Here is an 11842-nt window from a genome sequence, read left to right as displayed (position 1 = left end):
TCGTTGTGAGAAATCTGTGGTTTCATTTTTTACAATTACTTTTGGAACATCCTGTATAAGCCTACATGATACCACTTATCGTAAATTTCGCAAAATGATTAAAGCGAAGATTGGGACAGTTCCGCAAGTGTCACAGTTTATGTTGAAATATTTCTATGTTCGTTATTCCCTCATTGCGTCCCAATATTGTGTCACAGATAACACAATTTCGGAAACAACTGCTCAGTTCTTTTAAGAAATAAAAAAAGTTTCGGTTTCAGTGGCTCACTTGAGGTCAGAAAGTGATCAAGAAAGTGAGTAAGAAAGTGATCCGGAAACACACTGTCCTTTAGGTAACCTTAAAGGGAAAGAAAGAAGAAAAGAAAATCTCAGGGGTTGAGATCAGACACCAAAGGTGACCACACGTTATACCTTTACTACAAACTTAAGTCAACTTCAGGAGTATTTCTTCTTTTTTTTATCCAAAATGCTACCTTCCCTATCCACAAGTTTCAATTAGGTTCATCACACACACAGTAATAGAAAAAAAAAGTTCACGGTATTTACCGTATGTAGTAAGAGAGAATTACCACTACTGTAACAATGACAATAAATATATTCGGCTCGTTACTTTTATGGTCAGTGATGAATATTTTGGCAAGTTCTTGTACCAGACAAGCGTCTCCAAACTTTCATGCACTGATACATACGTTTGCTGAAATTGAATTAAACGGTATCACTAATGGAAAATCACTCTGTAATGTCTTATCTTGTATCTGGAATTAATAGAGTTTAACTCTCAACCCAAAAGCAATACAAGCAATCAATTTGTGTTTACAATCTTTGACGGACTCTGTGTGGTACTCAGTTTCTCTACCTACTTTACTTTATGTTTTTGTTAATTAATGTTAGTAGTGCCAATTTGTTAACTACAAAACACCAGGAAATGAAAACACGCATGCTTTTTTTTAAATTTACCTCCTTTTTCAGGGAGAGCTATTTCCCTCCACCCACCTCACCAGTCCCACCGACCAGTTCCCTCCCTCCCTATTCCCTACCAGCTTTCCACCCCTAATACCCACCGGCTTTATAGGGTGGCTGAAAGAATAGATAGGGGGAAAGCAGGCACAGGAGAAGGCTGGCTTCGGGACGGGTATAAGGGCACATATGGCATCAGGTCGGGATCAACATTTAGGATTCAGGCGTCAGGACAGATATCAAGAGCCCCAGCGTCAGGTCAGACAGAAGCACAAACGCCCAACCAGACAGACAGATAATATGTCGTGGTAAGGCTTCTTCTTTCTTCTTCGTCGAAAAAACTGAAAAAGAAATATTAACTGTTTGTGGATGTGCGAACAGAGGCGTTCGTGAAGTAAGTCGCACCGGTAAAAATAAAGTTTTTTTCGCTTGGAAATAAAAGAAGAAAACTTTTTAAATGTACTAATTGTTGGATACAACAATTAATACATTAGATAAGTTTTATTCTTTTAATTTGAAGCGATAAAATTTTTAACTTTCACTAGTGTGACTTCCCTCACGAGCCACCTCTGTGTGTGAATGTTTGTGTGCCATCTGTAGACATAAAAGATGTTTATGAAAAAAAGCACATTGGAAGAATAAAGGATTTAGCTTTGAAGATTGAGAGTCTCGACATCAGAATATATCCAAGACCGAAGAAAAGGGAGAATACTAGACAGAAGACAAGTTGAGTGTCACTATCACCATATTGACTCTTGTGCTAGAACTTTAGCATTGAAGGATGTGTAGTGAGGTCAAAGTCTTCAGTAAGTATTAAGAGAAGATAAAGCATTAAAGATGGAGGCACAAGACTCAGAAAATCACTAGAGAAGCAGGTAGATACAACAATTGTAATATGAAATACTGCAGAAAGAGAAAAGATTTAGGTGGAAGGAAACTGGAGACAGTGCGGTCAGTGATTGGAGTTATGATGATGATGATGATGATGGGGTAGGATTTATGATCATTTAATTAAATTATTTATTTATTTAACTTTTTATTTATATTTCTTACCTAGTATAACTTATCTATTTAAGAAATTTATTTATTTATTTATTATTAATTTGGTTGACCACACTGTCTCCACCCATTCACCACCCGTTCATCAAAATTATCTTTCTCGTTCTCCAATATTTTAGATTACAGGTGTTGTATCCATTGGCTTCTTCCTAATGATTTTGAGTGGGATGTGTTCCTTGTTTAAGTTTTTCTCATCTTTCGATACTAGTCAGGCTTTGACCTGATAGCACATTCTCCAATCATAACAGCAGAATTCATTATGGCCAATAGGAACACTGCTTTCTTCATTTCTTCACTCTTCTATATCCTGATGAAGTGACGTTCTAATGAAACTTGAAACAAGGGAAGAAACAATATTGGAACAAATGTAGATTGAGGAGTCAATGATTGTTACCATAGAGAGATTATAAAGAAGTAAAAACTATTGGATACAGAGAGAGGAGGACGAAGACATTCAACACATATTGAATAAAGCAGGAGAATTATTTGAAGAACAATCTGAAAACAGAAGAAATTCCCGAAGAAGATAAGTCGTTGTGTAAAAGTCTGTATATGCTACAATACTTACCCATCCGGATCGCAGCGCGTGGTCCCTCGCTGCATCAGTGTCAGTGGTGATGAGGAATGTAGGTGTTTGGATGTGCGTACGTGTATATGTCGTGTATATCCACCCACCTAGCCAAACGCCCACACCCCCACCCTCCCTTCTTCCAAGGCCCCCTCAACCCATCCATCAGCCCGTCACCCCCTTACCGGACCATCTGCCCAGCGGCCCAAACACCCGTCCTGTCCGCCAGTCTACTCCCGTGCCTGCCCATCCAGCCACCACCAATCTCCCTCGAGATCCTAGGAAGATTGGTGGTAGACATACCCCATTCATCTATTGATCCAGCCACCCCACTTAATCAAGCACCCACCCCTAAAACCCCAAGCTAAATGTTTTAAGGAGGTTTTTTGTTTATTTTTTTCCTTTTTTCTTATAAACAATTACATTTTAATAAATTAGACATTACAATAATTGACTTCTTGTGTGAAGTTTTCGTCTTGGCTCCAATCCAGCGGCGAAAACAGTCCTAGGCATTTATGAATCTTCAACTCCTTTGTAGCAATTCCAAATAATACACAGCATCCATCATCTCAGCTTCTTTAAGAGACCAAACAGTTTGTGTAGTGGCATTGCGATCTCAGAATTCAGCTAACAGAATTTATCAAGCAGATGACATGGAAGAGATGTTACATTTGTGGCTTATTCTTCTACCAACTCCCTTTCCAATTTCCACAGCTGAGTTGGTTGATCAAACTCATGAAAAGTACTGTCACCAGCGATTAAGCCAGAATTATAACAAATTTATATAATTTTTTAGCTATTGGTTCTTTTGCAACTTTATATTGGCTCTCAGAAACAACAGGAACACCACTTTGTATAATATTTAGTGTAATTGGCGTGTTAATACGTGGCCCTTGGAAATTAAAAATCACTTGTACGTTGCGACATCTGCGAGTCGATCTCAGTTAAAAGTTTGTTTATTTTACACCTTCGCAACTGATTTTTCCAACCACAACATAATTGGTTCAGATGAATTGACAAGAACCAAATCAAATAACCATATGTTTAATAGATTTGAGTTTCACCAAATTTGATAGTTTCTGGTTTACCAACTTACTAATGGAGAACATATACTCCAGTTTTTCGTTGCGCAGAATTCCACAAAAGCAAAGTCTCTGTCCAGGATTCTTTACGTAAATGGCAATATGAAATCATTGAGAAAGTGTGAATCGCTCATAAAGATCCTCTGAGGAAAGTATTCTACATTCCTTGCTGAAATATAATTATAATTCTAGTCTCTCTGCTCCTGGAAGCTCCATACTTTATTCACACAATGCTATGTGTGATGCATATGTTTCATCTTCAGTCAGCAGTTTGTCGATTTAATGTCTTTATTATTTTGTACCAACCACAGCACAAAAATAGTGATTTCCAATTGGAGACAAAAGGCTGCAGATCCTGTTGAAAAAGAGAGATTTTAAGAAACAAATATTGTCAAGAACACTTTATCATTTACCGTTATTAAAGGAAACTACAAGTACCAACTAATTTGCAACAAGGTTAAGAATAATTATGGTTACTGTGGTAATTTCGGGTTTACGACTGTGGAAACGAACATTTAAATAGAAGGGTTCGTATCAGAAACTCCAACATAATAAATGGTGTGGGAAGTAGAGTTTAGTTGGAGTTGATGTCTGTAGTAGGAACAGTGGCGAAACTACAATGGAGCGAGTGGAACAGTTGCTCCAGGGTACACAGTAAAAGCTCACAAGAGCGAAAAAAAGAATACGGAAAACTGTTCCTTATGCAGAGAACGTTTGAAAACAATTCAAAACGTATGCTATTACTATTAGCAGTTAATTGGCAACAGCCGATACCGAGGGCGGGTCGAGGGATTTTTAAGGGGGGCGCAGGTCTGAAAAATAAACTTGAGACATTTTTCGATATTTGGTACGCCAACTAAAAATGTGGACTCAGTGGTTCATAGTACTCCTTTTGGAGGCAGCATTGAAGAAAGCAATGTTGTTCAACACGAGAGAATCCAGGATTACCACGAACTGGAAACACATACATTATCTGCAATGAGTGGAGAACGAACTCAGAATCTTCCTTTTGAGAGAAATTTTAAAACCTTTTTTCCACAGTCTTTGAACAAGAGCTTCATTAGGGACTAATTTATATATTTTACCTCTCATGGAGGGGCGCGCGATCCCCGCACCCCCTTTCTGGATCCTCACTGGGCGAAACCCGGACAATCGTCACTGCAATGTTTGTCTAGCTAGCTACCTAGTGAAAGTTTTGTATAATGAGCTATTGTAATTAGTGCGCCGCGCCCCTACCCGGGAATAATACCAAATTTTGGCGTGTTTGAAACATAGTTGACACTCTAAAACTATCCTGTATTCCCTATTTATATTAAGAATTACAAGCAATGATATCATGCTACCTTTAAAATATAAAAGTAGCAGTTTGGGTTAAGTACAGTTAACCATTTTTAATTTCATACTGTATGTACATTAACCATATATATACTGTATATAACGCAGCAACTAAAATGTGTGAGGCAGGAGGCGGGTATGAGCAAATCGATGATCGATCGATCCAGGGTGCAGTAAAACTAGTTACGCCACTGAGTAAGAGACTGAGTCCCCAGTGATGAAGGATCAACTCCAATGAACAAAGTGTTCGGAAGATATAGGGGAACTCCCCTTTTGCATGCTTTCTTACATATTGAAACAAATATTATATATTGAGGATATTATTGCAGTAGGCTATCATTTGAATCATCGAGATAATGGACTCAATCTAAGACAGTCAAAAATTGAAAATTTTAAGAAACAAATCTAGGATCGTGCTCTGACAGTATCTTGAATTCTATTCAATAATGAAATACCATTTTGATAACACTATTGGTTTAAAATATGTAAAGAAAATACCTCTGGTTCTTCTCCTCTGACAGTGACGTAAGAATTGTTAAAAATATATAGAAAGTATGCCGAAACAGTTGGATTCTACCACTTCCGGTTTAAGTAGAAAGTTAACGGAGGAATTGGAACCTATTCCTGATATGTTAAATCGATTCCACAAAACTGCTTCCGGATATCTCTTACCGATTTTGCTCTATAGATAATTGAAACCGATAATACTAAGAATTTTCACGACATCCGGTTTCAATATAGTACCAGTGTTGTCGATTCGGGAGAGAAGTCGCTAAATCTAGGGGATTCGATTTTCAAAATAACGACCAAAACTCATTTCTCCGATTGGCGACCATTTTGGCGATTAGCAACACATTGTAAACCTGCGAGTTAAGTGATGTTATTGCGAGGAGTGATCAAAAAGTGAGGTTACAAAGCCTGCACTAAAACGTGTATATATTATTTCACATAACCTATACAACCAACAGATAGTATATACATTAGGTTATTTTTCAGCATAGTCTCCACACCGGTTGAGGCAGTTTTGAAGATTCCCTCCTGGTAAAAATCCTGTCCTTGCGTGTTCAGTCACGCTGTCACGAAGTGTTGTACCTACTCGTCTGAAGCGAAGTGAGAATCTCCTAGGTGCTCCTTCAAGTGCCGGAACAGGTGAAAGTCGCTTGCAGCGAGGTCCGGACTGTAGGGAGGGTGGTCAATGATGTCCCAGTGAAACTACTTCAACAGCGTGATGGTCTTGTGGGCTGTATGCGGAAGCGCGTTATCGTGAAGGAAGATGATATCCTTAGTGAGAAGTCCTAGTAGAAGCCTCTCCGTAAATGTCTACCAGCTGCCAGTGAATTTCAGCCGCAGTTACATGTTTAAACTGAATAACTAACCAGACGTCTTCGCGAGACCAGTTTTCCAAACGAGTCACCATTTGTGTTTACCTATAACTAGCACCGTAGGTGACAGATGGCTGAAACTCTACACAGTTGCCAACTCCATGTATTAAAATTACCCCACACTCCTAATTCTTCTATAACAAACGAAATTTCAGAATATCGGCCTTATAACTTCAGTTTCTGATCCTTTCTCATATAATATACTAATGAAACATGTCAAACTCTAAAATTATATCGATGAAGTCTCGCTCCACTTTTCCCTCCCCTTCCAAGCAAATCCTGCAATGACGATACTGCTTCAAAATACGAACAAAATACAGAAACAATGGTAAATGAATCCGAATTTAAGGATTGGTTGCGTCCTATGGATAAAGAAGTGACTACAGCATATTGTGTGTAGTATTAGTAGTAGTGGACTTTGACCTTGTCGAAAACATGATCAACTAAATTATATCAGAAAATTAAGAACAATATATTGCACCGTGCGGGAACATAAGTTAATAGCTCAGGTTGCAATTTCTAAACATTAAACTTAGTCATGTAAGATATGGGGATGAAAACTGATGTCCTGCACGGAACTTAACTGTAAAGGGTTATGTCTGAAAGTAAATAAAATTCAAATGATTCAATTTTGTAAAAAAAAAAAAATAAATAAATAAAAATAAAATAAAAATAAAAAAGTAACTAGTTTGAAAGGTGAGGGGAAAAGAGTAAGGCTATGAGAAAAAAAAAGGAGGAATAAAGAAAGAGCCTGTGTAACTCCTGGTGACTAGCGTCGTCCTCGTCCTCTGGAATGACGAACGTTTCTTTCTGGCGTCTTCTACTCTCTGGATCGAAACTGGAGAAATTAGAGCTACTTGACAACTGGGACCAAATCCTGTCAAACTGCTAGGGGTTTTGAATCAAACCTGCCATGAACGTATCTCATCTCCCCTTCACAAATCAGGTATTCTGTCAAACTGTTTCTGTGGTGATGAATTCGTAGAATGGTATTTCAGAAGACCTCCAATGGTATAATGTCTTCGTTAATCGATGTAACTTCTATCAAATTCTCATGTTGAATACCCTTTGTAAACTAGTCCTCTATGGTTTTGTTTAATAATGTAATGAAACCATGAACTGAGAATTTAAAAAATCATTTTTTCATAAAAATTATAATGGCAATTTGGTAGGTGAAGATGGAACTAAGTTTTCTGTAATATTTTAACTTTTGGATACATGCATCACATTATTTTTAAAAATCACTTGTATTTAAGAAATCGTTGGAAGCAGAAGCAAAATAGTAAAGAATCACCTGTAGTCAAATAACATTGCTTGTCAGTAGTAATTAACAATTCGGATAAAATCACGAAAAAAATAAAAGCAAACCTCAGGGTAAATTAAAATTCAAAAATACTTATTTTTACATCATTAGATAACAACAATATTTTGTCAGAAAATGTAATTAGGACTTTCCTAAGATTTTGTAAATTTTTATGTTGGCTTTTGGCAAAGTTAAAAGAAAAAATAATTAAGGCAAACAAGGACAATAGTCCATATAAAATGACCAAGTTTGCAACTAAAAATTCATTCTGCATTCTGCATTCTGGTTCCTGTATCCAGAATCGCAATGGAATGGTCTATACGAAATTACAAATGCCGCAAGAAAGACCATTGTCCGGTCAAGACCAAGCGAATTATGCAATAAGGTAAAGTATGACTACAGAGAACTTTAACTGTCTATTTTGCATGTGGCATGAAATTGGGAGGTCTCTGAAAGTGACAGGCAGATTTGAATGTTTAAATATTTAGCTTATTTCCGTTTGGTGATGCATTGAGTAAAATTATAATGATCTGTTATACAATTAATGTGACATACTATGTCTGGTTGTGAATTCAGTACTCTTGGATGCTCACTGTTAAATAATTTATATTGTTACAAAAATATCCACTATACTACCATTGTAAGTCAGTTGTTTCATTAATAAAATATTGTCATTTTATGACAATAAGAGATTGTAACCACTAGTTTAATTGCACTCTTTAATTAAGGTACAAATTCGCTATTCCTTTTTGTAATTTATATAACACAATTTACGATATAATTCAATTTATTTTGATTTTTATTTCTTTAATATTTTAAGTTGTTTGACTTATGGTACATAGCTCCTTAGGCAAACATATGCTGTCATGTGACATGCTAAATAGATATGTTGTTTTTCTCTGTGTAATAGAAACAATATCGAATTATTTTCAATTTTTTGTAATAATTTTGTTATCAGTTTAGCATAGTGTTTGTTTGCTAGTATACATGTTTTCTTATACACAATCGCTCACAGTAGACTTAATTATTTATCTCAAACTACCGCCTGCGTCTCTCGTTTTCGATCGTATAATACTAACATAATTATAGACTTGCTTATTTATCTCAAACTATCGCCTGTGTTTCTCGTTTTCGTTCATATTGTACTAACATAATTAACCTTGGTACTCTCACCATTTGTTTTTCGTACTAAAAAAAAGTAAATAATAATAATAATAATTCTCAGGTGAATCCTATTCATTTTTCACAACAAGTATATCTTGCTCGAATAATTTGTTCAGTTTCAAACCATAAACAGTACTGACAAAATTGAGTTGAAACATACTCACTAAACGTGGCGTTTTGGGGAGTCGCGTCACGAGGGTTTGTATTTGAATTTCCTCTTTTGTCAGTAAGTCATGCTTTTACAATAGACCGAGGTAAAAATATTCCTTGGAATTCGGGTGTGCAGGAATATTTTACCGCCCTATATTAGTCTTCTTTGTGGGTTGTAGACTAGTATTCAACTCCTATGCTCAGATGATTAAGTCAGTGTATACGCAATTTCATTATTTTAGGACTTACCTGAGACTTTACAATCATTATAGGCACAAAACAACACGAGAAATCACTACATCAGCACAAGTTAAATCACTAATAATCGCATTTGCGCACAGGCTATCGAACTCTCACGAGGACACATCACAGGACACTTTTCAGAAAACACACTTTCTTCCACCACAATTCTAATCATAACATTCCATCTAATAACGGTTGGAGTGTCATTCTTTCGTTTCTGGGTCATTAACCACAAGTAAACAAACACAGTTGCTGCGAAAACTTCCTTGTTCTTATTATATAATATTTGCCAAAATCAAAATATTTCTCAACGACAAACACACGAAAAGTTTAAAAAAATAATAAATATAAAAAACTAATGCAATTTCTTTTGTCATTATGCAACTGCAAAGAGATGTCACTGCAGGAGGCCAGTTCCTTCTCCAGCAAAATGTAGTCCACCAGCATGGAAACATCCTTCTTCGAGATGGTCCAGTTCCAGATGCTACTTCCTGCCTCTACAAGGGTCAACTTCCAGACGTTCCTGTACCAGCATTGGCCTGCCCGCTTCTGTTTCTCCAGCGCCTCTCACATGCAGATCCAGCCATCTTTCTCCAGAGCCAGAACACCTAATGGTCAACTAGCCCTTGCAGTTATGCCGAGCTTCTACGTCAGCTGTTCCAGAATCACCACCACAATAGCCAGCATCTCCTCCCGTTCCTGTTTCACCACGGATACATCGTCACTTTCATCATTCAGCAGCACAGGTTGCTCCAAAGTCTGACAGCCCTTGGCTCCAGTTGTTGTTGAAATGTTCCAGTGCCACAGCTGTCCCATCATCATAAAGGTCCAGGGTTCGATTCCAGAACTCGGAAAACTAATCACCGCAGCTTTAGCTCGCCTCCAGTCCACACGACGGACACCGCGACGCCAAGCTGTTTTTCATCCATCATCAAGGGTCCTTGGTTTGGCCAGGACATCGTTAATTCGCAGCTCCCAGCAAAAGGTGACGCCCAGATGCCACACCAAATGCGTAGCTGTTCATCATCCTTCACTACGGTCCCGAGTACATATCAAGAAGAGGACCATCTATAGGAACCAATATCGGTTGCCTACTGTCAGTCACAGCTCTCAGCGTCTGCATTTACAGAGGCCCAGCTGCAGTTCACATAATCTACCATTTCATTCAGTCTTCACTTCGATTTCTGTGGAGTGACTGGGGACATTCTTTGTTCATCGATAGCCACGATGAGGACAATTAGAAGACTTCGTTTTTCCCCTCCCAGTGTTCTGAAGTGAGACCACAATCATTCTAGTGGACATTATGTTCACCCCCCAGTGTTTTTCACAGTGTTTAGTGTTTGTCAATTTATTCAATGTTTTTTCGAACTAAGAATTTAAAAACTAATGACATACGCTAAAGGTACTGTTCAAGAATTTTTCTTCCAGTTGGTGGGGTAATGTAATGAAACCATGAACTGAGAATTTAAAAAATCATTTTTTCATAAAAATTATAATGGCAATTTGGTAGGTGAAGATGGAACTAAGTTTTCTGTAATATTTTATCTTTTGGATACATGCATCACATTATTTTTAAAAATCACTTGTATTTAAGAAATCGTTGGAAGCAGAAGCAAAATAGTAAAGAATCACCTGTAGTCAAATAACATTGCTTGTCAGTAGTAATTAACAATTCGGATAAAATCACGAAAAAAATAAAAGCAAACCTCAGGGTAAATTAAAATTCAAAAATACTTATTTTTACATCATTAGATAACAACAATATTTTGTCAGAAAATGTAATTAGGACTTTCCTAAGATTTTGTAAATTTTTATGTTGGCTTTTGGCAAAGTTAAAAGAAAAAATAATTAAGGCAAACAAGGACAATAGTCCATATAAAATGACCAAGTTTGCAACTAAAAATTCATTCTGCATTCTGCATTCTGGTTCCTGTATCCAGAATCGCAATGGAATGGTCTATACGAAATTACAAATGCCGCAAGAAAGACCATTGTCCGGTCAAGACCAAGCGAATTATGCAATAAGGTAATGTATGACTACAGAGAACTTTAACTGTCTATTTTGCATGTGGCATGAAATTGGGAGGTCTCTGAAAGTGACAGGCAGATTTGAATGTTTAAATATTTAGCTTATTTCCGTTTGGTTAAGCATTGAGTAAAATTATAATGATCTGTTATACAATTAATCTGACATACTATGTCTGGTTGTGAATTCAGTACTCTTGGATGCTCACTGTTAAATAATTTATATTGTTACAAAAATATCCACTATACTACCATTGTAAGTCACTTGTTTCATTAATAAAATATTGCCATTTGTGACAATAAGAGATTGCAACCATTCGTTTAATTGCACTCTTTTAATTTGATTTAAGAACTTACTGTTCCTATAGTCATTTACTTAATACAATTTATTTTGATTTAGATTTTTTTTTTTTTTTTTTTTTGACTTACGGTACAATAAGAAAATGATGTCTCTTGCGATCAATGAACGAGGAAACACTAGGCTAGGCGGAAAGGAATGCATTTCAGGAAGCAAGGGAAACTAGTCTGACATTTATTGGTAGCTTTTGTAATGACAATAAAGAAATACATGTTC

The 11842-nt window shown here is 36.8% G+C and overlaps 1 protein-coding gene across 1 annotated transcript; it reads left to right on the top strand.

The window, feature by feature from the left end:
- Positions 1–7486: 7486 nt before the first annotated feature.
- Positions 7487–11581, top strand: LOC145669879 (uncharacterized). The gene is made up of 2 exons (XM_081738227.1): positions 7487–8071; positions 9636–11581. The coding sequence occupies exons 1-2, from the start codon at positions 7926–7928 to the stop codon at positions 9853–9855; spliced, it is 366 nt and encodes a 121-aa protein (XP_081594353.1). The 5' UTR covers positions 7487–7925; the 3' UTR covers positions 9856–11581.
- Positions 11582–11842: the final 261 nt, after the last annotated feature.

The sequence above is a fragment of the Thermobia domestica genome, chromosome 2, assembly GCF_964235325.1.
Source record: "Thermobia domestica chromosome 2, izTheDome1.hap1.1, whole genome shotgun sequence".
NCBI lineage: Eukaryota > Metazoa > Arthropoda > Insecta > Zygentoma > Lepismatidae > Thermobia > Thermobia domestica.
This window is presented reverse-complemented; position numbering and strand designations above follow the sequence as displayed.

Bases quoted from the DNA above. Each gene is read 5' to 3' on its own strand.
- LOC145669879 (XM_081738227.1), top strand. From the start codon at position 7,926: ATGACCAAGTTTGCAACTAAAAATTCATTCTGCATTCTGCATTCTGGT. The intron at 8,072-9,635 runs GTAAAGTATGAC...GCAACTGCAAAG, and splicing joins CAAGCGAATTATGCAATAAG to AGATGTCACTGCAGGAGGCC.